We start from the raw sequence: 27908 nt of genomic DNA, 5'->3' as shown, positions 1-27908 counted from the left end.
GGCTACTTCTAAAACAATCCCCTTTATTTATGCGCTTCTCACTTCCTCCAACCAACAAATTGCAATAGAAATAAAAAGAAAGAAAAGATGTCAATGTAGATGTTCAGTACTGCAAAAATATACTCATTAGGATTCAGACGATACTGGTCCCTCTTTCCGAGCATTAGTTGTGTGTCCACCAACAGATACTTTTTAAAAAAGAAAAAAAAGTCAGTGTATGCTGTCATTTTAATTTTTTTATCCTAAATAATGGCTCTCTTGAAAGCAAATACCTAGCAGAATAGTACACATTGTTAACCTACTACTCATTGTATCCCTCTAGCCAGTTTCTGATCTTCCTGTATGGGAAAGATGGGTCTCCTAATTAATGTCTTATCTAGGAATAACAGAAGCCACTTCAAGTTACAGAAGTCATTGTTGGCATTTTTTTAAAAAAGTGAAATTAGCATGTAGAGTGTGTTTGCTCATAATATAGGATTGGATCCCGGAATGAATTAGTTGAACCCATCCTGTTGAAATCAGTAGGACAAGTTGGTAAAGATTTTAATGGGAACTTAATGTGATTCACTTAGTTTGTATCCATTCCACTGTTTGCAATGCTATAAACATGAAAGTAAAATCTCACCCATACATATGTTTTAAAATCTGAAACTTTTGGCTCACTGGCTTTTTATCTTGGATATCTCTGATATCACTGTACCTCCAAAACAGGGATCAATTTCATTCTAGAAACTCAAGACAGTTTATTTTGGCATTAAGTGTTTAAGATCTGATTTCAATTAAAGATTCTTCAGTAAACACCATTTTTAACAAACTAATAGATACATAACCATCCACACCTTGTGGCCCTGTTCAGATATCATTTGAACCATGGTTTATATGACTGAATGAGCCACAGTAAGCATCAGGCTTGAATATTTTCCCTCCCCTTTGCCTATGAGAAGAGGGGGAAAGAGTGAAATATTATGTTTTCACTTTAGAACAAACGCTGCTTCCTTGTTACGTATCAATTTGGAACTGTGGCTTTTACTCACTAGTTAAACAAGGACCAAAACATGCCTTCAATTTCAAACGTGGATAGAACAAACGTTGGTTCTCTGCTTTTATACATAATAGGGAACTGCAGTCTGGTCTAAAGTGAAAGCTTTCACTCTCTTCTCATAAACAAATGAGAACAGAATAGGAGCAGACAAGAATGAGGCTCACCTCAGGTCATTTCCTATAATTTAACTGATTTAGCGCCTGAACCATGGTCCCCAGAGTCTTGTCTTCAACTAAGTGATTCAGAAGAAAATCAGTCACAAATATAGCTTCCCCACGCTGGTCATAGTTACTGCTATGAGTAAAAGTAAGATTTTTGTTTCTCACATACAGAGCATCTCAGTCGATTCAGCCTTCAGTTCCTTTAAGACTTACTATGCTAAAAATTAGTGTTCCAACGGCAGCATGTATTATTCGTAACCACTGCAAATACAGAGTTTACAGTTAGCAGTATGCAAAACCAAGAAAACCAATTAGCACTTTGGTATTCACACTGTTACTGTGAAATAGGAAAATGCTAGTAGTAGCAGCAGATGCCAGGGTTGTCAAGGCTGGCACAGAACACAGAGCAAGGTACAGACCCACTTATTTTGCAAGTGGGTGGGTATCAAGAGTGAACAAGTGAAGGCATGTGCCCCCGAGGCAAACAGGAAGGTGTCAAGCCACCACACCTGCCCACAAAATCTGACTGGTGTTATTTAGCTGCGGCAGTTTCCAGCGAGATCACACTGAACTCTCGCGAGATCTCACCAGAATCTGCAACAGCAGCTGTGCAACTCCACCCGGGGTGGGCAGCACATCTGCAGGGGAACCACCCCATGGGACTCCTGCACAAAGTGGCTGCTTTTGATTTGCCTCATGGTTGGGCAAGCCCTGCGTCTGTGCTTGCTAGTTTCCTGCATGGATTCTCCGTCCTGGGACAAAGACCATTTCAGGCCTATCCAGTGGGCCAGGAAACTTCATCTAATTTCATATGGCCCTTGGCCTAATTTCAACAGCTTTCCGCAAGAAATCTGTTCATATCTTTGGCAGGAGCCACCTATCCTTGTAAACCGCTGGGTGAAGAGAGGAAGGATGGAAGAAATATGGTCCCTCCCAGCAGTCTTTGTCTTTGCCCCCAAGGCTTTCCCCAACATAGACTCATATTACATTGCCAACCAAGTCTGCCACATAATCCCATATATTTTAGAAGATGAAACACTGGCTCCATTTGGAGAAAGACACCGCTGAAAACACCCCACGACAGCATACCTATCTCTCCAAAACAAAATAAAGAGAATCCCCACAACACTAAACAGGTTCATACAGTGCATGGTAGAAAAAAGTAGGCCAACTGCCCCCAGCCCCACTAACCCTCCCCCCCAGCTCATCCCCTACTGTTCCAACACGCAGCACAAAACCTCCAAACCAAAGGCCTAGGCCGTCTAAAAGACTTCTACAAAGGAACTTCAACAAAGACAAGCCAACACAAGAAATACAAACTAGGGGACGCCCAAATTCCCTGGCTAATGCACTAGCTGAAGTTTCTGAACCGTCTTTGGAAGCAGCCCTATGTGTAACACATTGCTGTAATCTCACCTAGAGGTTACCAGAGCATAGACAGCAGAGTTAGGCTATCCCTGTCCAGATAAGGGTGCAGCAGCCTGAGGGTGATAAACACAGAAATGGAGAACTGAGACGGAATTCCTCCAGGTGAAGGTAGGAAATAAATGAAGGAAGAGCTGCCTACTTCCCCAGAAAGGATTGTGATTCTCACATTCAGGCACCAAGATCCTACCTGAAGACCCTTCCAAGGTAAGAACAAAGCCTGATTGGACAGAATCAAAAGCACTTGCAGTATAATTCGGAGGGAATGGCTAGCGCACAAGAATGAAGGTGCCTGAGTCGTCTTTAAACTTTGGTGAGAGGGGAACCAATACCGGGAAAGAGGAGAATGAAACTAGCTTGGAGGGGATGCAGACAATAAAACGCAAAGGGGTTATTTACTTCAAAAAGTAAAATGTTGTACTTACCATTGATTGCAGGATAGCACAAAGACATCCATAAATAAGCATGACTAAATACAAAATTAGAAGTATTCCTGATGTGATCGTAAGGTCACACTAAAGAAAAAGAAGAGAGGTATGAGCACTTCCTGCCATGCAGATATGATAAAAACAGAAATTGGTGAATGGGGAGGTTCTCCACCCAAGCCATAGAATAGACATTCACCAAGGAATATCAGGTGTTAATACATTTTCTTACCCTATCCTGCAAAGTATCTCAAGGGGTATAGCTCGATACTTATTTGTACTGTATAACATTATTCTTGTTTATAAAACCCAGTAAAAAAAAACTTTCAGCATGGAAAAAACACACCAAAGTGGAAGGAATAAGGGAGCACATTCCAACAGCAGAAAAACCTCTGTTTCAGAAGTCTATTGATGCTTTACCAGAAGGAAATATCATCTGACGGATATACCTTAATTTTACCACTTAGGAGGAGAATCTTGTGGGAAATCAAACAAATTTTAACATGGCATACTTGTGGTTACTATTAATTAATATGCCAGTGTCTAGAGAAGATGAAGTAGCCATACATAATAATATAGTAAATCAGAAAACTACTTTTAAGAGCTAATGCACTTAAAATTACATCTAGCCTTTCAGTGTTATGAGATACAAAATACAGAGAACCATATTATCTGATCAAATTTGATTTCCTGAACCACAACAAGGTCAGATAACTACAGAAAAATGAACTGCAAGCAATTTTTTTCTGTCTTTCACAACTGAAATTTGGCCTCTTCTGTGTTACTCCCTTTCCACAATTTAAGAAGGATATTGACAAGCTGGAACATGTGCAGAGGAGGGTGACCAAGATGACTAAGAGTTTGGAAACCTAAACATATGAGGAACGTTTAAGGGAGTTGGGCAGTTGAGAAGAAAGAGGAGATATGTTAGCCATCTTTACATATCTTAAAGGGTTGTCATATGCAAGATGGCACCAACTTGTTTTGTCCCGCTCTGGAGGTAGGACCCGAACCAAGGGATTCAAGTTATAAGAAAGGAGATTCCAACTAAACATCACAAAGAAATTTATAATTAAACAGAACAGGCTCCCACAAGAAGTGGTGGACTCTCCTTGGAGGTTTTTAAGCAGAGTTTGGAAGGACATCTGTCATAGATGCTTTAGTAGAGATTTCTGCATTGCAGAGGCGTTGGACTAGATGGTACTTGGAGAGCCTTACAACTCTACAATTTTATGATTCTATGTGAGCATTAGCTATAACTCTAATAAATATAAGAATGTATGTATCCAAAATCTTACTAATGGAGCAATTAATAAACTCATTTAGACCACATATAAGCAGCTATGCTGTGGCATACAAACAATTACAGTGGTAACTCCAATTGCGGACGGGATCCGTTCTGGAGCTCCAGTAGGATCCCGAGGTTTCTGCAACTGGAAGGACCGCTTCTGTGCACACACATGCTGCGGTAGAGCAATAATGCAGAAATATACTTCCGGGTTTGCTGCTTACGTATCCCGAAGTTTACGTAACCGGAGGGATATGTAAGCAGAGGTACGACTGTATACAGTGGTACCTCGGGTTACATATGCTTCAGGTTACATACGCTTCAGGTTACAGACTCTGCTAACCCAGAAATAGTGCTTCAGGTTAAGAACTTTGCTTCAGGATGAGAACAGAAATTGTGCTCCGGCCATGCGGCAGCAGCAGGAGGCCCCATTAGCTAAAGTGGTGCTTCAGGTTAAGAACAGTTTCAGGTTAAGTACAGTGGTGCCCCGCAAGACGAATGCCTCGCAAGACGGAAAACCCGCAAGACGATCTTAAAATGCCGCCCGCCAGCATTTAAAAAAACCCCGGGACAGCGATTTAAAAGCCCCCAGGAAGGCAGGCAGGGGGGACAAAGACTTTTGCCCCCCGCCAGCCTTCAGAAGAGGTCCTGGACCTCTTCTGAAGGCCGGCGGGGGGCGAAAGTCTTTGCTCCCCCCCGCCTGCCTTCAAAAGCCGTCCGGGATAGCGGAGAAACACGCTGCGTTTCTCCACTCTCCCGGGAAGGCAGGCAGGGGGGAGCAAAGACTTTCGCCCCCCACCGGCCTTCAGAAGAGGTCCCGGGGGTTTTTAAAATGCTGGCGGGCGGCAGCGAGGTGCTTCAGGCGGCAGCGAGGTGCTTCAGGCGGCAGCGAGGTGTCCCGGGGCGATTTTAAAGCCCCCGGGAAGGCAGGCGGGGGGGAGCAAAGACTTTTCAAAAGCCGTCCGGGACAGTGGAGAAACGCGCTGCGTTTCTCTGCTCTCCCGGGAAGGCAGGCGGGGGGGAGCAAAGACTTTTGCCCCCCGCCCGCCTTCAGAAGAGGTCCAGGACCTCTTCTGAAGGAGGGCGGGGGGCAAAAGTCTTTGCTCCCCCCCCGCCTGCTTTCAAAAGCCATCCGGGATAGCGGGAAGCGCTTCCCTGATATCCCAGACTGCTTTTAAAATGCTGGCGGTGGGGAGCAAAGCCTTTCGCCCCCCGCCAGCCTTCCTGGACCTCTTCTGAAGGCCGGGGGGGGGGAAAGGCTTTGCTCCCCACCGCCAGCATTTAAAAGAGGTCCCCGGAGATTTCCTTATGGGCTTTCTTCTTGCGAAGCAAGCCCATAGGGAAATTCGTTTTGCGAAGCGCCTCCAAAACGGAAAACCCTTTCGTCTAGCGGGTTTTTCGTCTTGCGAGGCGTTCGTCTTGCGGGGCACCACTGTATATCATTTATAGTGTCGTTCCAAAAATGTAAAAACTAAGCACTTCTCGATAAATTTGTTTTATTATTATGTATAGCATTTCTCTCATATTTATGCTTTACCATTAAAATAGTATTTCAAGTTTTCCTTAACCAATCAGTTACAGTAGGGGGAGTTTTATTTTTCAATTTTTGTGCAATATACTATTTTACTGTTGTTAGTAGAGTAGTAATCAGCTGTAAATCGGTATTAATTTACTTCAGATTAAAGAATCAAAAGGAGAGTTATTTTAAGATTTCTTGGAACATCATAGCCTCTACTTGATTCCAGCACAAATATTTTAATCTGGGCTGCAGGCAAATAATAAATAAATTCAGTGACCACTGATATATATTAGCAAGAATGATATATGTTCCTAAGTGTCAATTTGTGCTACTGACCTTTCTCAGTATTCTTTCATTATGCCAAAATATCACACACTAACAAAGTTTTCAGATGACAGAGCAAACCTATTTTTAATTCTGAATTAGCGATTAATTTATCAAATAATGGGTCAAGACAGTTAAGAAATGATTGCTTACTTTTTTCTGAAGAGTAAAAGCGGCAAGTCCAAATGTCACAGATGCAGTGGCACCAACTGACCACATAACTGCATCAGCATCAAAGAAACTAAATGCCAAGGAAAGATAACTGTTAATGTGAAACGTGATATGCCTAATTACACCAGTACAGTCAATTCAATTTATTGATCAACTACTTACGCTGCAATTGATCCAAGCAACATACCCTCACATATTGTCTAAAAATAAAAAATAGAAATAATTATATGCAATTGGAAGCACATTACTATTATAGCATAACATCCTCTCAATTTATTCAACCTAGGAGGTTTTCCAATAGTGTACAGAATTCAGTGTATATAATTCCCCTACCTTGCTATTTCCCAACCAACAAACCTAGACGCTTAATGGGGGATCCATCTGGGGATGGGGCTGTTATTGTAATAGTTGCTGTAGCAACTTTGTAAAACACATAATGTGGCAACTTTGCCACATAAAACTGAAGAGTATAACAAAGGAACTTTTAATACTGTGTGGGTTTTGCTGCAACTTATCCCAAAACAGTTATCTTAGGTTTCGGTATTGAATTGGTGCTCCTCAGAAACCCTTCATTCCATGCACCAGTTCATAAAACAACTTTGGTTCTTACTAACCTTACAGTTAACTTCATACAGTAGTGCAGTGCCTAAGCAATTTCCAGTCCAGAGGGCAATCCCATCTGCAGAAGCTTTGAACTAAATCCAGCTGATTTAAACATAATTTACTTCTAAGTACATGTCTTTAGAAGGGAATGTTAGTCTTCTCTGAAAGGTGTTTCTTACTGGGAATTAGGATGCACTCAAGTGGGATTACCTTCTTCCCATTGCTCAAAAGCAGAAAATGCTGTGGCACCAAAGGAAGTTGTCCAGTTCTCCCCTGGAATCTGTGCTTGCATCTGCCTATGCTGCCTAACGCTAAATGTGAACAAGACAAAAACATCATCTCAGCTTTTACTTTTCCCTGGCAAAGGGGCACAGAACCTGACAAATATCTTACCACAGTACTTTGCTAGAGAACCCAGATGCAACCCAGTGCAGGGTGACCTAAATACTGTTGAGTTCCTGTTGCAATAGTTAGGGAAATAAAAGTTAATGTGAATCACCTGCACCTTAGTCAATACAGTAGGCAGGCAATCAGCTTTGGCAGAAACTCTTAAAGAGTAATTGAATGCTTAAATGGGAGGAACTTGTGTTACTTATATTTGCCTTTGGAAGCCAGAGCTAAGGAAGCTCTGTGAAGCTTCGGCCATTGGGGAAAGGACTATATGCTTCCATAGGATCCACAGAAGCTAAGGAGAGCTTCTGCTACTGTCTTGATGCTTTCTATGTGTTTGCTCCCTTAAGCAACAAAGAAAATGAAGTAAAGACCCTAAAGTTTCCTGGCTATGCACCTGAAGTATAACCTGACTGCTCAAATAGATTTATGTGCTCACTAAGCTGCAATCAGAGGTGAAATAACATTCATAATGGACAACACTGAATTTGGGTAACAACCCTCCTGAATGCTCAATGAAATCATCAAGTTATCTGTGAAAGAAGCATCTCCAGCTAGGTGAAAGAAAACTTCTCAAACTTTTGTGCACTGCAGGAACCTATGCAGCACCAGCAATCTCAGTATTTAAAATGCTGCGTAAAGGGACTGAAGAGACTGGCAAAAAGTTGGAGGATTCTTCTCCCCCTTAATTAGGAGACATAGAAAGAAGCACCTTCCTGTCCTGGATTCTATTTTTTTTAAAAGTCTTCAAAAACTCTCCAAAAGGACTACCTGTCAAAGAAAGGAATAAAAGTAAAATTATATTACATTTAAAGTATACATTACATTTATTACTGAACTGCCAATCTGTTGGCAGAAAAACAGAATAGCATCTAAGTTTTTATCTATCATCCTGTGCAAATCTTACCTCCCCCCCCCCTTTATTTTACAGAGAATTAAGCCCTACTGAAGGTGCATATTCTAGATGTTCCTTAAACCCATGAACTGGGCTCAGTTGGTTAGAGCATGGTGCTGATAACACCAAGGTGGCAAGTTTGATCCCTATATGGGATCCTGCAGGGGACTGGACTAGATGATCCTCAGGGTCCCTTCCAACTCTACAATTCTATGATTCCATGAAATCCTGATGAAAAATAGGAGAGGTAAGGGCAAAAATGAGCTTCTTTAAACAATATTGCTGAAATAGGTTCCTCTAAATCTGACCCATTGCTCCATTATCCATCCTCAATATCCTGATAGATACAATAGGCTGTCAATCTGCAAACTGTACATGATGAAGTCTGGCTGGTTTCAATTGGGAAGGGGAAGCCCAGATTTGTGTTTGACCTCTAGCCACAGGGTAAGAATTCATATGAGCCCCTGCGGTACAACTTAAATTCAGGGCTCCCTTGGGAAACAACTGACTTTGCCATGTGGGACTGCTTTGGCTTTAATGCAGATGCATTCTGAATGGCAGGTTGACGAAACAGCAAATTAAGCTGACAGATCAGAAAGCAAAGCTTCTTTTGTTTAAGTATATCTGCATCAAGCTTAACAGAGCAGAGGTAGAAAGTTGATGCCCAGTAAAGGTAAAAGGACCCCTGGATGGTTAAGTCCAGTCAAAGGCAACTATGGGGTTGTGGCGCTCATCTCACTTTCAGGCCAAGGGTGCAAGACAGCTTCCAGGTCACGTGGCCAGCATGACTAAGCCCCCTCTGGTGAAACCAGAGCAGCACATGGAAACACCATTTACCTTCCCACTGGAGCGGTACCTATTTATCTACTTGCACTGGTGTGCTTTCAAACTGCTAGGTTGGCAGGAGCAGGGACAGAGCAACGGGAGCTCACCCCATCACGGGGATTCAAATCACCAACCTTCTGATCGGGAATCCCAAGAGGCTCAGTGGTGCCCAGTATCAATACATTGGTCTTGGCGTGATGATTCATCAAAGCCCCAAAAATCTGCCCCAAGGAAGAAGCAGGATTGAACAATACCTACAGGGCTAGAGCTGGTTCAAACCCCTCTTCCTCTTCTGATAAACCCTCCTAATACCTCTGTCTTGCTAATGCCTGGTGGAAACTAAGAACAGGTGTTCTGTGGAGTCCCGCTGCAGACTCTGGTTTGCCCATCTACCAGGTCTTTTGCATACCAGATCCAATGCTGGCACTGCAGCAGTCACTGTGGAGATGTGATCAGGCCTCTGGGAGTCTGGAACCTCTGCCTTCTCCTGCCTGCACCTCTTTTGCTACAGCAGGACCATTTAGGCCGTGTCTGGAATGTCACTATTGGACTCAAAATGACGACCATGATCATGTGCACCAAGTGGATGAGAGGCAGCCAATTGACAACATCTGTTTTTCACACTGGCAGTGTACATTCTCATGCTCACAGAGCAGGAGGCTGGGGAGGGAGGCACACTGCTTTAGAAGAAAAGGCGGTGTTTACTTTTTTTGAGGCATTTGACTTATCACCTAATTATGCTTACTATGAAAGGAAGAAATGAGAGACAGAGAAAAAGAGATGGGAAAGGTAAGCAGACAGCTGAAAAACAAACAGACTTTCCCCCCTGTTTTCTTATTTTCCTTTAATAGAAATGAACTTAACAATAAGAACACCAAATGGGAGAACACCGATAGAATACGCTGTTTAAACTGGCAGGCCCTGGGGAAATAACACAAGTTGAAAGGCAAAAACCACTTCAGATCAGGGTAGTCCAAATAAATATATTAATTGTGTATATTAAATAATATTAACTATATTGCAAGCACTTTAATTTACAATGTGGACATTTAATTCAGTGTGTGGCCCATGGGTTCTGTGCCAAAGTACTCTTGCGGCCCACTTGGTCTGAAAAATTGAACCGCCCTGCATTAGAAGCAGTAGCCAAGGGAACAGGGAATGCTGGGATGGGCTGCTTTGAGTGAAAGCAGAAAACAAAACTGATGCTTCAAGGGACGGGGGCTGGACATCTTCCTTTGGAGTAACAATGTCTCCTGCCTTTGAGCACTAGAAGGAACACAATTGACTCGGATGCATCCTAATTCCCAACAGAGAATCACAGTTTTACAGCCCAACGCAATGGAACAGCTGGGCTGCAATTTGACTCTAGCCCAGAGCTTTTCGAACTTTTTGAGCCAATGGGCATGTTTAGAAATTTGAGAAAATGATGCAGGGGTACCAGTCACAAAATGGCTATGGTGAAGTGCATAGCATAGCAAAAGGCGGCCATTATATCTGAAACAGTATCAAAACAGATAGGCCAAGAAAATAGTGCAGACAAGCCTCACCCAGAAGTCTTCCCCTATCAATGGGGGAAAGACACATCAGTCACCACCACATTTACGAAGAGAAGCTCCCTCATGCTTTGTGGATTTTTTAAGGGAACATTTGCAGAGAATTTTCATGGGTGCCATAAGAGGTATGTGTGGGCACCTGGGCACCCATGGGCGCCATTTTGGTGAACTTTGTCCTAGAAGGCTGGAGTGCTCACAACAAATGGACAAAGCTGCAAATAAAGTGTGCATAATAAACTTGTGCTTCCTCTCTTACACCATACTTCCTACCTTCTTCTTGGTGAGCCAAATTCTAGATTGCACAACATGTAACAGGTTGAGAGAGAGCCTGTCGGGGGCAACAATGTTACAATTTGTACAATAAACCAGGGTTCTTTCACCTCGAGTCCTTAGTTGTGGGGAACTTTCATATAACGAACAGGCTTAACTTTAATTAATTCACGAGGCAGTCGAGACCATAGAGTACCGTATTTTTTGCTCTATAAGACTCACTTTTTCCCTCCTAAAAAGTAAGGGGAAATGTGTATGCGTCTTATGGAGCGAATGCAGGCTGTGCAGCTATCCCAGAAGCCAGAACAGCAAGAGGGATTGCTGCTTTCACTGCGCAAAGATCCCTCTTGCTATTCTGGCTTCTGAGATTCATAATATTTTTTTTCTTGTTTTCCTCCTCCAAAAACTAGGTGCGTCTTGTGGTCTGGTGCATCTTATAGAGCGAAAAATATTCTAAGTTGTCCTGCCAGACTTAGCTAGGTCCTTCTTCATCACCTTGAGAGGAATAGCTATCAAGCCTTTGTTCTTCCCATTCGACCATGTGAACCCTACCGGTAAGGATGTCAAAGCTGAATGCTCCAAGACTTAAGCAAGTAATGTTTGTGTTTCTATACAAATAATTTAGAAATATTTACCACTTTAGAATCTAGAACTACCTGTTTAGAATTTAGAACTACCTGCCTTTTCTGAATGGTGCATGAAAAAGCACAATTCCGACTTTTGGAAAATTTGTAAGTAAACCATTTTAAATTTACCAAATGTGTGGTTGCTTTCTGTGCTAAGGGAAGTATTGAACTTTGGAAGGGGATATTTTAAAGGTCTAACAGCCTATATTCCCACACTATACTTTGATTTATATTGTGTGATTTTAAATCTCTGCTGGGGCTCTTACCAAAGAGTACTCCCCCCAAACCTGGATCTTGCCATCCAGAAATTTCTCCTTTTTATTATTTACCGTATCTATTATTTTCCCTTTTACCAAATTCAAACAGCAAGATGTTGTTAGACTACAACTGCCATAATCCCTGGCCATTTACTAAACTGGCTGGGGATGATGGGAGCTGTAATCTAATAACTTATGGGAATCCAAGGTTTAAGAACACTGCCCTAAACAGAACACTGCCTTCAAAAAATACTTACAAATATTAACAACATAATGACGTCCAGTGGAAATCGCCTGCGGGCTTGATCACAGCAGGCTATTGTAATAGCCAGCAACATGATTAATGGTCTAAAAACAAAACAAAAGCAAGTGTTACAGTTTTGCATGGTAAAATGCTCTAATTGCTACTGGAGATCTTAATTTAAGTTACAAGAGAAATTAACTTAAAACTGCATATTTTCTTGAAACCATGTTGATGCACATAGATGTTCAATCTGTTTGTATACATAATTGATACTACAAATAACATTTTTCCTTGTTTACATACACTGATTTTATAAAACATGTTTGTAAAAAAAAATACTTTATTGTAATTATTAAGAGATTAGATTTGAATTAATTGGCAGCTACATGCACTATACTTACAACATGGTATAGCAAAACCATGGGCGTCTTCGTACCCATATTTTAAGGTATTTCCTGGCCAAAAAAACCAAGCAAAAAGCAGTTACAGAAGGGATCCCAATGCAGAGAACTGGTAGTTTATTTATTATTTATTCTAACACACAATTTCCACACTCACAATATTTCATAACAGCACTTAAAACAAAGCTAAAACATAATATATTTGATATAAGACATATATCAAATTAGAAGCAACCTTATTCAATGATATTATAGTCTAAATCAGGCATAGGCAAACTCGGTCCTCCAGATGTTTTGGGACTACAACTCCCATCGTCCCTAGCTAACAGGACCAGTGGTCAGGGATGATGGGAGTAGTAGTCCCAAAACATATGGAGGGCCAAGTTTGCCTATGTCTGGTCTAAATGGTTGTCCTTTCAATGTGACTATTCCATAGGCACTAATTCCTATGAAAGGTTTGGGGCTTTTAGTACTCAGCTCTCCTGACCTGGGCACGTCCCGTTTGACTGCTTGAGACAAAGCAGGAAGTGCTTCTCTGACAGAGGCGGTAGAGGTGAGCATTGGCGTAGCGTGGGGGGTGTAGGGGGGGCCGGCCGCAACATCGGGGGGGGGGGCGCGCTCGCACTCGCAGCTCTCTGCCCCTACCTGGCTCACTCACTCTCTCTCACTGCAGTGCTGGCTCTGCGAATCTGATCCAAGCCGCTGGGTCGCCGCCCACTGTGGAGGGGGTGGGTGCCAGGCGTGCGGTGCGGAGAGAGAGCGAGGGACTATCTGAGGGAGGGGCAGTGCAGCGGCCGCCCAGCGCAGCGCTGAGCGCGGGAGAGAACCACACCAGACCAGACCAGGCAGCAGCAAGAAGAAGCTGGCATCAGCAGCAGGTTAGGGGTTAGGGGGCACAAATTACTTGCCTTGCCCCAGGTGCTGACAACCCACGCTACGCCGCTGGAGGTGAGAGGAATGCCTGCAAGGATGTAGCCTTGTGGGCCTCTACCAGCTGAGGCAGCTGCTTCACTGGACCTTGGGGGGAGGCTGAATGATACACATTTTCTTTTTGTGAGATGTTATGGCTGGAGACACTCAGCACTAATATATTGTTACATGCCACCCCAATCTCCACAGCAGTGTGAGATTCCAGGGGTTCCTAGCACACTTCACCCAGGGTCTGTGTTTCCTTTTGGAAATGAAGCACAATGGAGACTGTGGTGTCTTTATGATATAGGATTTATTCACAAACATATGCAACCTGAGCCTATGATGGAGAGGTTCCCAGTATTAGCCCTCCCAAAGGTTCTTGCTTTTCCCATAACTGCAGCAGCCTTGTATTTAAACAGACCCCAGCCATGGCTCTAACTCTCAGCAGCTTGCTGTGTTGAACAGACTGCAATTTTTCTCTCCTAGGTCAAATTCCAGCCACTCCAATCCTAAACTCTACTCTCTATTGCCTTCCAAAATTAAGTCTGAGCAGAGGGAGGGCCTTACCATCTGGCACAGCCTTTGCCTTCTTAATGACATTCCTAATGGCTCATTACCTTCCCTTTGATTTTGGTTAATTGCTCATCTCCCAGGCAATTTCCTGAATTTAGGAAGGTGATTTGGCCTGTATTTTAAGATTTTATTAATCCTGTGTCTGGCAACTTTAACACTCTGTGCACTGATTATATTCTAACACCTATTAGGAATTTTGGGAATTTTGGCACCCACAATTCATAACAATATATTTTATTAGAAGACTGATACACTGCTTTCTTCACAGAAAGCAGTAACTCCTGTAAATATCCCTGTTAATAAAAAGATGTCACAACACTTTATTGGTTAACCACAGTGCAGGAGAACGGGGGGGGGGCTTTATGAAATCCATAAGTTCAGCCGCTTTAGCCAAACCCCTCTAGCCCCCCTGTAATTCAAGAACTAAACATGGCTGGATCTGGACAGCCAGCCAAACAAAGGAATACAGAACCAGAGAGCAGGCTGCCCTTCTCGGCCAGGCTTGTAGTCACAAATCTGACAAACAGATCCAGGCAGCTGGGTGAGGTGAGATGGGACTGAACAGAAGTAGATGGTAAAATCATGGCTGCCATGTAGCCTCTTAACATAATAGCTGGGGGCATCATAAAAGGTATGGAATACCTCCCCCCCCAATAGAAGCAGTGGTTAAGATACCAAGTTTTGCCACAATAGAACAAACATGCAGCTCACCATGTTGCATCTGAAATCAATCAAAACTGTGATTACTTAGCTATACTTACCAGTAGACGAACGTGCAAATTATACCAAGGGTCAAGCCCAGCTGAAGTGTAGACATAAGATATAATTTCCTGTAGAAAACTAGGGAAATGGTACAGGTTATATGGGGTGGGGAGAAGAATGGATTAATCCATGGGTGTAGCCAGGATTTTTGTTAGACTTTGTTGGGGGGGCAGAACCGACGTGATTGGTCAGTTAGTTAAGTACTGTATTTATATTGTTTTACTTGATTATTGTTTTAATTGATCGGGGGGGGGGGAGCAGCTGCCCCCCTGCCCCCCCCGGCTACGCCCATGGATTAACCTAATCTGGTTTTGATAAGGAAGGAACCCAGAAGACAATGGAGCTATTTTAATGGCTTGTTTGGCTGTTTTAAAATATTTTATTAACATTTGCATGCTTTTCCATTGCTTCTCAATAAGTATCTGAAAGATTTTCAAAACCCCAAAACAAGTACTTATTTAGTTTTTTTAAAAATCCCAGATATTAAAAACGCTACTCCAAGGAGACCAAAGCCAAACTTTCTGTGTATTTTACTAAGTTAATGAGTCTGTATGCATCTGGAATTATACATGCACTATTAATCATTTATGAATGGGCAACAATTACAACTAAACGTGGCAGTGAAACCCAGGATTAACTACCTATGTGCTGAACATGGACTCAAGCCCTTCCTACCTATTGGAATAAATAGAGTGCATCTGTGATTTTCCATGGTTCTAAGACGCTTTCACATATATGTGGTAGTACTCTTGAACAGTGTGGATCAAATGTTTCCTGCTGTGCCACCACCTTTCATCCTCACCTCATCCAAATGGAGAAGACATTATATACTGTATATTGCCAATATCATAGAACTGTATAGTTGGCAGGGATCCTGAGGATAATCTAACCCAACCCCTTGCAATGCAGGAATATGCAGCTGTCTCATACAAATATATTGTATTAAAGAGAGCAATCCAAAACCCCAGCCAGGAACAGCAGATCAACAGCTGCATCCAAAGTATTGCCGCTTGTGCCAGCTAGAATGGAAAGGGTGGGGAGGGGGCAGTGATAGCCTACTTTTGTAGGCTGCAAATAAGGCCCCATTCTGGGAAATGGACTAGCTTTAGAGGCAGTAGCTCGATCAACCCTTCCTATAACACTCTGTCTGGGGGGGCTTATCATAGAATTGTAGAGTTGGCAGGGACCCTGTGGATCATTTAGTGCAACCCCATGCAATGCAGGAATCTAAACTAAAGCAAAATGATGCAGACTTCTACCTTATCCTAATCCAGTGCAGATCAGGGGTTAGCACAACTGTTCTTACCTTTAAAAAAATCTATTCCAAAAGAATTGGTTCCTCAGCATCAACTATATTGTTCCAGCCATTAGTCTTGACCACTTCAAGTTAAAATTTCAACTAAAATTTCCATAATGCAAATTGCATTGAAATAGTAAAATTCAAAATATTTTTTCCAGTACAATAAAAACCTACACAGATCTGTTATCTGTTTAAGAATGTCCTATTAGAGGGCCTAATCCTTTCCATTTCTAACATATTACTGCAGTTTAGCATCCTTGTTGTTTTTTAATTGTTGTTAAATTTACCAGAATCTATTATTGAAATATCTATTACCTTAAAATGCCAATTCTAATCTAAAGGGGAGAAAGGCAAAAGGGATCTATTATTAGAATTACATATATTATATGCCTGACCAACAATGCAAGCAATTACTTTGCGCTCCTTCCTGTACTCTCTCATCGTATGTCCTTGGACAGAAACTGTTGTCACTTACCTGTGCAGACAGCTCTGTCAGAAAATGGACCTTCTTCCTCAACGGCTGTCATGGGTCGCCGTCTTTTATGTGATGACCGTGCACCTCTTGGACGCCTGTGTTGTGACCGAGATGATTTTGATCTTCTTACTTTTGTTGGATGCTCCTCGAGAACAGGGGAAGGTTCTTCAACAGCACTTTCCTGATTACTAGAAGGTGGAGGTTCTGTCTCTGCAAGCAGTATTACTGAGTTTGTAACTTGTGGAGAATCTTCACCAGAATGTTGGTATTTGGGGCATAATATGTCTCTACAAAAAGCTTACTGGTAGATTATTCTCCATCTTGGATAAATATAGTCGAGTTACACCTTCAGATTCATACCAAGAAACCTTCTAGTCAGTGGTTTTTGCAGGTGAAGCACGCCAAGCTCGTTTACTTTGAATTCAATGGGGCTTGTTCTCTAATAAATGTGTTGAGGATGATAGTCTTAAAAACAGAAGAAAGCTGTAGAAAAGCACAGGGAAATATGTGGCCTTCCAGATGTTTGACTCCCATTGGCCATTTTGGCTGGGTGTTGGAGTCCAACAATGTCCGGAGGGTCACAAATTCCTCACCTGCTTTAGAACGAAGTGGTGACGTAGGGGGTGACAACTTTCCTTTATATTATTGTTAAAATACTAGCCCCACTGAGAGGACTACCATAAAAGAAACTACAGGAAAATACTGTTGAACAAAACATATCATATCCTTCATTTTTAGTGCACTCTTATATTGTTTTGTGGACCACCTAGAGGATTTTGTTGAATAAACCAACTATGAACCTAGAGAACAGTGGCTAGAAGTACTTCCTTGTTGATCAGGCAAGAACAAAGGGCCAGGTTCCTGATATTTATTTCTTACCTAACCATTTGAATGTGCTTGCCTACCAAAAAGCTCAACCACAAACACCACTCCCTGCTGCCTGAAAGTGTCTGCAAGCCCTGTGTGCATTTAGGTCCATAGGGCTCATCACATAGAGTCTATCCTCAGTTCCTGATATATGCCTGGTATATTCCAGGTCAGCATCCTCTGACATCTGCCCATAATGCTACAGTGGTACCTCGGGTTAAGAACTTAATTTGTTCTGGAGGTCCGTTCTTAACCTGAAACTGTTCTTAACCTGAGGTACCACTTTAGCTAATGGGACCTCCAGCTGCTACCGCACGATCTCTGTTCTCATCCTGAAGCAAAGTTCTTAACCCGAGGTACTATTTCTGGGTAAGTGGAGTCTGTAACCTGAAGTGTCTGTACCCTGAAGCATCTGTAACCTGAGTTACCACTGTATATATAAGACTCCTACTCCTTTCACCACAATACCTTGCAGACAGGTATTAGGATAGTAGTGGGAAGATAGCCGGCTATCAAAGCTGTTCACCTCTCAAGGAACTAACCCGGCTTTGCATGCTGTGTTTGCCCTCAGGCTGTATTGGGTGTCATGGTTCAGCCAAGTCAGGTCTTGCTCCCACAGCTGCCCAAAATTTGTGGGGCACCTCAGCCCATATGATCCTCTTTATAGGTGCTTCCACAGCCCAAGGGTGTATAGCAAGTTATTAAAAGAGCCTCCCTTTCTCTCAATGGGTCACAGTCCTCTACACACAATATATATATATATATATATCTTATAAGTTGTGACAAAAATTAAGACTACAGAAACTATGCACTACTTATATCTTGTTCTAAAGGAGATGAAAAAACAACAACACCCTAAGTCAATCTGGACAGCATGAAAAAAATTTATTCCTGGCTTTCCACAGCATGACCCACTATAAACTGAGATAATCCTGAAACAAAGGAGGGTAGGTTTCATCACCTGCCTGCACAGAATGAAGCCAAACTGATTTGGGAGAAGCCATCTATAGGCATCCCAGTCCCACAAACCTGTCAAATCTCGTAAGGGCTGGAAATCCCTTGTGACCCCCATGACTGCAGAGACTGCGGAGACTGGCTATGACATCTATGAAGATCTCCCAGAAACATGGCTAACTGGGAGGGACTGTCAGCCATCTCCTCCAGACTTTCTTACATATTTCCCTTATCACTACTATTAGGAGACTTACCCATTTTTGCACTTTAGATCGTAACACCCTTGCGCAATAGCCTTGTGTAACCACTTCTCGTTCAGAGGGCTTCTGAAGCTAAGGGATTAAGGTAATGAAGAATAAAACTTTTTATCGAGTTAAAAATATGTTCTCTATTTACATAAATAGTTCCATAAAACTATATTTCTATAGTTAGTTTTTTAGGATTTCCTATGGAGCCCCTGCATTAAAACTGATCTAAAATGGCTCTCCAGGGAATATCCTTCCTTGTCATCTAAAACTTATCTAAATCTGAATCCAAATAGTTAGAGAAGAGACTCATACAAAATATGGCAACTTGTCATTAGAGGTAAAGGTACCACTACTGTTAAGTAGTTTACTTTCTAACAATGAACAAAAGGGAAGAAAAAAGCTCTGCAGGCAAGGGGTGACAAAACCGGGCTCCTGAGCCCCACAGGTGTGCCGCAGAAAGACTGTAGATGGTCAAGGAAGCTGTGGACTCAAAAAGGTTGAAAACCTCTGCTTTAATGGACTGTCACTATTAAAAGGTAAGGCAGCATTACCTACCATAGATATAAACTAATACTCTGTGATAACTTAGTAAGGACACTATGGCAACAAGGCATCCAGAAGTTTCAAGAAACAGAATTCTAAAAGTGACAGTTGGCAAAAGAGAGCTCAAGAGGATAGCACAAGAATAGATGAGAGGGGGACAAGACTGGCCCCTTTCACCACTTGCTATGTCCATCCCCTGTGACCCCATGTTAATTCATTGTTTTTTTATTAAATTCAAAACATGCCCCTCATCCAAATGAGCTCTAAGGCAGTTTACAATAGGCATTGGAGTGGGAAAACTGTCTCTAATTTTTTCAGTTGTCTACATTAATGTACAGAGTATGGGAAACAAGAAAGGCAAATTTGAGCTCTAACAGGCATTATGGAAACCTGGTGGGGTGAGATTCATGACTGGAATGTAGAAACTGAAGGGTATAACCTATTCAAAAGGAATAGACCAAAAGGAAAGGAAAGGGTATGTACACTTGTGAAGAGATACATAACTTGGAGCATGGAAGGCAGATTGAGAGTATAAGGGTAAAATGATAGAACACCAGTGACCTTACTGTGTGTGTCTGCTACAGACCTCCAGGCCAGACTAAAGGCTTGAATGATACCTTCCTAGAGTAGATTACCAAACATTCAAAAAAGGAGAGATATAGTAGTCATGGGAGACTTCAACCTCCCTGATACCTGGAGGTATCATCTATCTTGGACCAGGTCCTTACCACCAGGGATGAACTGATTGATGAAGCAGAAGTATTGGGAACATTGGGAGGAAGTAATCACAGGTTTCATTATACAGAGGCAATGGAAAGCTGGGTGTAGTCAGACTTGCACTCAGGACTTTAAGAAGGCTGATTTCAAAATGTTTAAGGAACTTCTGGGTGAGATCCCATGGTCAGAAATACTCAAAGAGAAGGAAATCCAAAATGGATGGGAGTTTCTTAAAGGTGAAATATCGAAGGCACAAATGCAGACAATTATAACAAGAATGAAAATTGGGAGGCAACTAAAGAAACCAGTGTGGCTGCATAAGGAGCTTACAGATAAGCTGAGATTTAAGGTCTATAAGAAAAAGGGGAAAGGGGAAATCTGAAGGAAGAGTATACATGAGTAGCCAACAACTGCAGGAGGAAAGGCAGGCAGGCTAAAGCTCAGAATGAGCTCAGGCTTGCAAGAGAGGTTAAAAACAATTTTTAAAAATGGTTCTTCAGCTATGCTCAAAGCAAGAGGCAGAAGAAGCACATACTAGGTCCTCTGCATGGAGAAGACAGAGAAATCCTATTAGGTGACAGAGAGGAAGAACTGCCCAACACCTACTTTGTCTCTGTCTTCACCCAAAAGGAAAGCAGTGCCCAACCTGATAACAGAATAAACAATGCAAGGAGGGAGCTGCAGCCCAAGATAGGAAAAGAGGTGGTAAGGGAACACCTAGCTACCTTTTAGTAAGCATGTTATTGATACATATTCAAGATGACTTACTTCGTTTTAAGTAACTTTTTTTTTGTTTCATTTTATGCACTTTATTACTTCCCTTCATACTTTTTGTGGGTGAATTTGGAGTTTATGAAAAATATTGACAACCTTGGATTCTGAAGGTCATTACTGAGCTATACAACAATACGAGTTTTCAGTTCTGTCCTTAAAGCAGATACCATAGGTGCCAGAGGGAGGGGTATTATTGGTTGTGACGGCGTCTTCCTTATTTCATTTTGTAGGTTGCTTTATACATTTTCGCTGCAGTCTTTGGGTCCTTGTGATGGTATGGTAGGAGGTCCAGGAGACCTCTAATTCAGAGTGAACAGTATTAGAAGGCAAATAACTTGTAGCTGTTGGTTTTAGTGATTAGTAATGTTGCTTTTAGTTCTGTGTAACATGTATTTTATATTGTAAACTGCTCTGTTTATTATGGAAAAGGAATGGAGCCTACAAACATAAATTCCCATGTTTTATACACCCACCCACCAGCAAAATCTTGTCCTTAACTTTCTTCAGCTGCTTTCTTGTGATAGTTACAAGTTTCCCTAAGAATTTTTTAGAAATACAGGTATAGCTTTCTATGCAGCATTTTGTCTTCCATCCTACCCACCAGCCACTCAATAAACTGACTGGGGGAGGGGTGCATTTCTGAGTAAACAAGTCCAGGATTCAGATGGCTCATCAATTTAGTATAATTTCACCTGCTGCTTTTCGAGGCCGGCCTTTATCACATCCCTCTCCCTCTCCCGTTGTTGAGCATTTTTAATATACTGCTCCAACTGTATGCATACTATATTATTTGCCCCTACTTTATGACTTCCCTAGGCTAGACGAGGTTAGCCGGTTATCCTTGGGCCCGAGAAAGAGAAAGGGCTAGTCTAGTGTCTGCTCAGTTGATTACAGCAGACCTCAAGGGCGACTCAAGGCACTGGGGCTCCTGAGGAAAACCACCATATACCGCCCGTGTGTTCCCCGCAAGCCCGGCCACCTCGCCCTGGGTCGCCATTCGGCCTGAGGGCGGGAAGCCCGGCTTTCCTCGTTTGTCTCTCCCCTCAGGCCATGCAGCCTAGTGGGCAGCCAGCAGAGGGCAGAGGCCCCTCTTTTGCGGCGCTTCCCTTCCCGGCCGCTCTGCTCTGCCCCCCGCCGCTTCCTCAGCCGCTCCGCTTCCACGCACAACATCCGTCGTGGCGAGCGGGCTCGCAGCCGGAGGCCGAGCGAGCGAGCGGTCCGCCGGCGCCAAGATGCCGCTGGGCCTGAAGCCGACGTGCAGCGTGTGCCGCACCACCTCCTCGTCCATGTGGAAGAAAGGCGGCCAGGGCGAGATCCTTTGCAACAACTGCACGGGCCGCCCGGGGCCTCCCGGGTCCGCGGGAACCGCCTACGCCACCACCTCGGCGGCTGCGCAGCACAGCAACGGCGGCGGCGGCGGAGGGAGCGGCGGCGGGAAGCAGGTGAGGCCGCTTTCGGGCTGCGGCGGGTCCCTTGAGCGCTCTTGGGGAGCAGGGCCCGCCGGCGGAGCAAGAGGGCCTCCTCGGTCGCCCTTCCTGCGCTGGCGCGGCCAAGCCACCCTCCCCAGAAGAGGCCATTGAACAAAAGGAGGGAGAGCTCAGTCTAAAGAGCATCCCCACTGAAGCAGGGGGTTGGACTAGATGACCCCCGTGGTCCCTCCCAGCGATACAATTCTAGGTCTAGGTCAGCTGTGTGACATCGGACCTCTGTGGGTCACGTCGCGCTCTTTTCGTTATGCTTCAGATCTCTTTTCCCAACTCCCCGGCGCCGCCCAGCTCTTCAAGGATAAAAGCTCAACAACTTTCAACCTGACGGTGCACATTCAAACTTAACCTGATCTGAGTTGTGCCTCTAACTCAGGGGTGGGGATTCCCTTCTTGGGCAGCCTTCCGAGGGGTCACATGCCAGTGGCGGGTGCAGGCAAAAGTGGGTGGTGCAACTAGTGCACATGCTACCTTGAGAGAGAGAGAGAGAGAGTGTGTGTGATTTATATTACGGTAACTGCGTAGGTGAGTATAATACATGAGCTAAGGTATATGTTGAGATTGGAAATGTGTTTGGGTTGTTGGAAGTGAATGGTGATTAGATAAGAGTTTGAAAGGGAGTTTGAATGCTGTTGGGAGGCAGTTGAGAAGTGAGTTGGGTTTTGGGAAGTGGGTGGTTAATTGGAGTGAGAGTTGGAAATGGAGAGTTTTGATGGTAGCAGGGTTTGTTTACTAGAGCAGGATCAATATTGTTAACTAGTTACGTTTTTATACGAGAAAAAAGTAACAAATGATACCAAACCGATACCATATGCTTCTGAACCCTGTGATCATCAAACCCTTATTTGTTTTTTTAATAAGCGCCGTATTGCACCACATGCCTCTTGACTGGTTGTGTTAGAGATGAGAACTATTCATAATATTGTGTCTGGTGTGGAAACAAGAAGGAAAATTCAGAAATACCTATCAGAAACCCAGTTTTCTTACAAAGAATGGTGTGGTGGGACAGGGGAGCTGAGGGGAGTGCCAGAGAACCACATAGCTTAGGCAGGGGGGTGGCATGACACTAGCCTACTCTCAGATAATTCTATATTGGTTTGCAGCCTTAGGCTGAGATCCTGGGCTCACTTATCTGGGAATAAATCCCATTGAATATAGTGGGAATTTTGAGTAAACATGCATAGGACTGTGCTGTAAATTCTTCTATGATTGGAAATTATTTCTGAGTTGCTGAAACTCTCTAGATTGATACCCATTCTCTCATTGTGTACTGTGTTAGTTTTATGATGTTAGCCGCCCTGAGCCCAGCTCCGGTTGGGGAGGGTGGGGTACAAATAAATTTTATTATTATTATGATTGGCTGCCCTGCAGAAATTTTTTTGAACAACAGTGTTTAAGCACTTGAAACAAATAAAATCTTTCTGTTGAAATTAGCTGCGTGTACTTTTTTTAGTAAATGTATTTAGAATAGGTGTTTCATCTCTTTCTGGCCTGAGGAAAGTGGGTCCTACTGTGTTCCCCCACCCTATGAATAACTATATATAAATATGTCTTGTTGTATGTTTGATCATGTATATACTAATGAATTCCCACTGTTTCTTACTTTTGTACACTAGAGTAAGCAAGAAATTCACAGAAGATCTGCTCGATTAAGAAACACAAAATACAAGTCTGCTCCAGCTGCTGAAAAGAAAGTTTCCACTAAAGGAAAAGGGAGAAGGCATATTTTTAAGTTAAAAAATGTAAGGTGATTATGGACTCCAGCTACAGTTGAGCACTTTCTAAATTAAAGCAGTGTGGCAGGTGCTGTACTAAAAAATAGTAAGGTTTACAAAAGGCTGCACCAAATATAAATATTTTCCTACATGCTTATCAAATTATATACAACTTTGCTACATTAGTATTGCTTTCCTGAAGAACCATGAGTATTCATCACATAAGATTATGCACATTATTGCATTGAAATAGATGTATTTAGTATGCTTCAGCTCATACTTGTTGAGCATAATGTGCAAAATGACTCTTGAGCGATGTCTTAAAAGACTTTTTCATTTGTGTATAATATCAATATTCTATGCATTTCTGAATGTGGAATCCTTCTTGGCTAAAACATGTAACAAATATAGATGTATTTTGTCAAAGCTTACTGATACTGAAGCTATTAATTTCTTGATGTTTTCATATATAGTGGTCCAAAGATTATCAATTTTTCATCCAAATCTCATTTACAAAAAATGCATTATATTTTAATTTTGACACTGTTACGTTATTTGTGCAGTTTAATCATTATAACCTTCCTTTTTCAGCCCATCAAAGCTCCAGAGTCTGTAGCTACCATTATTACAGCAGAATCTATCTTCCATAAGGTATGTTATTAGAAGTTTATGAACATAGAAGTGTTTCAAAAGTTAATAAATCTTTAAATGAGTACTTGGTAAGAAAATTTATTGGACTGTGACTCAAACATACAGTATGTATTTACTGTTTTTGCAGTAGCACTATAAATCTGCACTGTAATTTGCATTTTTCCTGTACATTTTTACTGAAGTCTCCTAAACGCATAACTTGCTAAGGATGCTAGCATGTTCATGACTGAACTGAGACTTTCTGATGCAGTTCATACTCTTCAAGAGCAAAATAGCTGATATTTTGAAACTGAAAAACTCCATTAGTTACTATCAGATCGTTTGCTATGACATAGCTTGAAACTGTTATATATTTATTTATGTTATTGTATTGAAACTCTAACTTACTTATTTGGAGCAGCTTGACAGCCATTTTATCAATATCCTTACCTGTCTCTAAAAAGATATGATAATACTGTTTGTATTTATTTTAACATATTTATGTGCTTTCAAACCACATTAAATCAGCATTATTGGCGTAGAAGTGCAGACTAAAACTCGGAACAGCCATATTTTAGGGGAAGGAGAAAAATGATGCAGGCACGTGGTTTCAATCCTGTTTGTTGTCAGGGAACACTGAAATTGCCCTTAAACTTAGTACTGTGGCCTCGCTGAAGGGAAAATGCAAGTATGGCTTTCTGCAACTGCAACGTGGGGGAAACGGATAATGTACATAGACCAGCTGGGGACCAACAAAGGAAGAAGGATAAGAGCCTGGGGAGCGGTGGTGGGACAACGATGAGGGAGAAGACTGGAAAGAGGAGGGGTTGGAAGCTGAGGAGGTAGCAGGGCTTTGTGAGCTGGGTGAACCTGTGGCAGAGAGAAGTTCAGAATCTGAGTCGGAGGCTGAAGCTGAAGCTGGCAAGTGGGAGGATGGAGGCCAGTAGAGATGCGGCAGGCTGGTGAAGGGTCAAGGGTGTGCCCCCATCCTGCTGCAACAAGCTCCCCTTCCCCCATCTCCCAGAACTAGAAGAGGGCTGAAACGGGCAGAGCGGTGACAGACTTCATGGAGGTGTAGACTCCAATTGCTTGGGAAAAGCCCTGGAGAGGAGGGGACTTAGATGGTTGTGGGGAGGCAGGGACTTCCAGTCTTGGCAATTGATTTAATGGGGTAAGACCTACTGGGGATGTGCTGTTGTACTTGTTAGGCCTGACACTCAACAAGAACAGTATCTTCACAGACTTGGTTAATAACGAGTTATCTCTGGTGTGACTACTGGCCAGCTCCCTCTGTGACACCGAAGCAGAAACTATTATCAGTTTAGCTTTTTAAAAAATTAATTCTAATGATCTATATCTTTTCTAGGGAGTTTACTATCAGATTGGAGATGTTGTTTCAGTGATTGATGAGCAGGATGGTAAAACATACTATGCTCAGATTAGAGGGTTTATTCAAGACCAATACTGCGAAAAAAGTGCAGCTTTAACATGGCTCATTCCTACTGCAGCTAGCCCCAAAGACTGTTTTGACCCTGCAACTTACATAATAGGTAAGTTCCAAGGCCCAAAATGTTAAAATTCTACCTGTCCTGACAAAGCAGAAAGTGCTACATGTGATATAACTCCAGAGTCCTAGATTTCTTTTTATCCTGTAGTACAAGCTAGTTAAGCAGCATTGCAGATCTGCTCATGAATTGCAATTCTGGCAGAGATGTATATTTGTGTTGGAAATAAAGTTCAGAGTTGCATTTTTGACAGCAACATGTTCTCCTGGGAAGTGTGCTGATGTTGGAGTGTCTTTCTCGGTTAAATCAGTAGGACCACTAGATAAAACTGTCTCCTAGCTACTTTTGGCGGTCAGAAGTTGATATAGACACACAAGGTGCTCTACACATGTGAACCTTCTCTTCTTAGGCCCAAAGAAACAGGGCTGGAGAGCAACATGCTTGCTACAGAGATGCAGCATGCTGAATGCATGCCCCTCTTCCATCATCATCAATAGTATGGTTGCACAGCCTCAAGCTGTGCAAGTCCTTCCTTTCCTCTGCTGTTTGTTAGTAGTTTTGGTATTGATCTGAAACCAGCTGAAATTATTTCCTAGGAGGAGTGAGATACCAGGCATCCTTGTGTTACTGCATTTTATACAATTCTGTGTTTTGCCCTTATGTTGGAGGATGGAGGACTTCATATTAGATTCTCCCATCTAATGTATTTTGGAGAACACTGCAGGCCCAGCTTGCATAGCTTTATTTCCTGCATAGAGCTATATCCATGCTGGGGAAAGTACCTGTCTTGCTAGTGATACTTAAGGAGAAATGTGACAATGGCCAACTGGATGTACCATAAAGCTCCAAGTGGGGGAAGAATAATCAACTAACTTTTTCATTTTTTTTTATTTAAGGGCCAGAAGAAGATCTTCCAAGAAAAATTGAGTACTTAGAGTTTGTTTGTCATGCGCCTTCGGAATATTTCAAATCTCAGTCATCTCCTTTCCCTACCATTCCTACTAGACCAGAAAAAGGTTATATCTGGACTCACGTTGGACCTACCCCAGCAATTTCTATCAAGGAAACTGTTGCCAGCAGCTTGTAGTGTGTCTTGCTCTTGAGAGACTCCTTTTTATGTATATTAATTTTCACAAATGTTTAGTATATCCAGCTAGGCCTATGAGTGACTTTTATTTATTATTTAAATTTGGGTGCCTTTTTCAAAATCAAAATTTCTTCACGTTATTTGAAACTTGTTTTTCTTCTCTTCTGTCAAAAGTTAACTTCTCACATGCTTGTTGATTCTAGTGAGAAGCTGTACATTTTGTATTTGTTAGTATTGCTTTATACAAAAATAAAGTTATTGACTACCTTTCTTCACAAAAAAGCCTGTTGTTACTGTCACTGTGGAAAACTTGTGTATCTGTGCGTTCATTTACAAAAACCATTGCATCTAGTAAACAGAACTTAAGTTCAGTTACTGTAGTGATGGGAAGGCATAATTGCAGGTGTTCAACTTGCAGTTGTTATAGTACAGCATACATGGAGTCCTACTCCTATCAGCCGCAACCAGCATGGCCAGTGGTCAGGGCTAATGGGAGTTTTAGTTCAACACCATCTGGATTGTCGCAAGATCCTTATCCTTGTTCTTTGCCCAAATGAACAAATTTTACTACAGGATTATGCTGTTAATTTTCTGAAACTACAAGAGTTTCAACTGAGCAGACTTTTAAATAGCTGCTTGCCAAAGTTTCATAAAAATTGTCTTACTGTGTACCAGGTAAGATGTAAAGGGAGTAAACACTGTTAGGAGAGGGGGCAAGTACAGCCACATTGAAATACATGACCAGGTGTCCACTTCTAAATAAATCTTCATTGGAGAGAGGGTATTCTAACCACCACTAGTTGCTGTTATCCTTTTCCTGCGAAAGATGCTTAAGCGTATGTTTGCTAGGCTATGTATATTCTCTTGAACAATTATCATGGATCTGTTTCAGTCTAGCTTCAGACTTCCATTTGACCCCAAAACTACTAGGATGACCTATGCT

At 42.4% G+C, this 27908-nt stretch overlaps 2 protein-coding genes across 8 annotated transcripts; one reads left to right on the top strand and one right to left on the bottom strand.

Moving 5' to 3' along the window:
* Positions 1-3: 3 nt before the first annotated feature.
* On the bottom strand, positions 4-22378 carry LOC309381005 (protein lifeguard 1-like). 4 transcript variants are annotated; one of them, XM_081931273.1, is made up of 11 exons: positions 22358-22378; positions 18517-18594; positions 16442-16651; positions 14666-14744; positions 12420-12473; positions 12032-12122; positions 6518-6555; positions 6338-6425; positions 3054-3143; positions 1417-1464; positions 4-188 (listed from the first exon to the last, which is right to left on the bottom strand). In XM_081931273.1, exons 2-11 carry the CDS (start codon positions 18518-18520, stop codon positions 39-41), a joined length of 852 nt encoding a protein of 283 aa, XP_081787399.1. In that variant the 5' UTR covers positions 18521-18594; positions 22358-22378; the 3' UTR covers positions 4-38. The 4 variants fall into 4 exon arrangements, with proteins under 4 accessions (XP_081787399.1, XP_081787397.1, XP_081787396.1 ...); XM_081931271.1 differs by lacking the exon at positions 22358-22378 and adding an exon at positions 21237-21335; XM_081931270.1 differs by lacking the exon at positions 22358-22378 and adding an exon at positions 19066-19132 and having other exon boundaries at positions 16442-16536.
* Positions 19301-27247, top strand: GATAD1 (GATA zinc finger domain containing 1; the record flags this gene model as incomplete). Of its 4 annotated transcripts, XM_081931277.1 has the most annotated exons (6): positions 19301-19528; positions 20401-20475; positions 23645-23770; positions 24335-24394; positions 25740-25923; positions 26775-27247. In XM_081931277.1, 6 exons carry the CDS (start codon positions 19436-19438, stop codon positions 26963-26965), a joined length of 729 nt encoding a protein of 242 aa, XP_081787403.1. In that variant the 3' UTR covers positions 26966-27247. The 4 variants fall into 4 exon arrangements, with proteins under 4 accessions (XP_081787403.1, XP_081787404.1, XP_081787401.1 ...); XM_081931278.1 differs by lacking the exon at positions 20401-20475; XM_081931275.1 differs by lacking the exons at positions 19301-19528; positions 20401-20475 and adding an exon at positions 21777-21986.
* Between the last annotated feature and the right edge of the window lie 661 nt (positions 27248-27908).

This window comes from Podarcis melisellensis (assembly GCF_964234715.1).
Source record: "Podarcis melisellensis genome assembly, chromosome: 12".
NCBI lineage: Eukaryota > Metazoa > Chordata > Lepidosauria > Squamata > Lacertidae > Podarcis > Podarcis melisellensis.
Note: the sequence above shows the minus strand (reverse complement) of the source record. Positions and strands in the feature narration are given on the sequence as shown.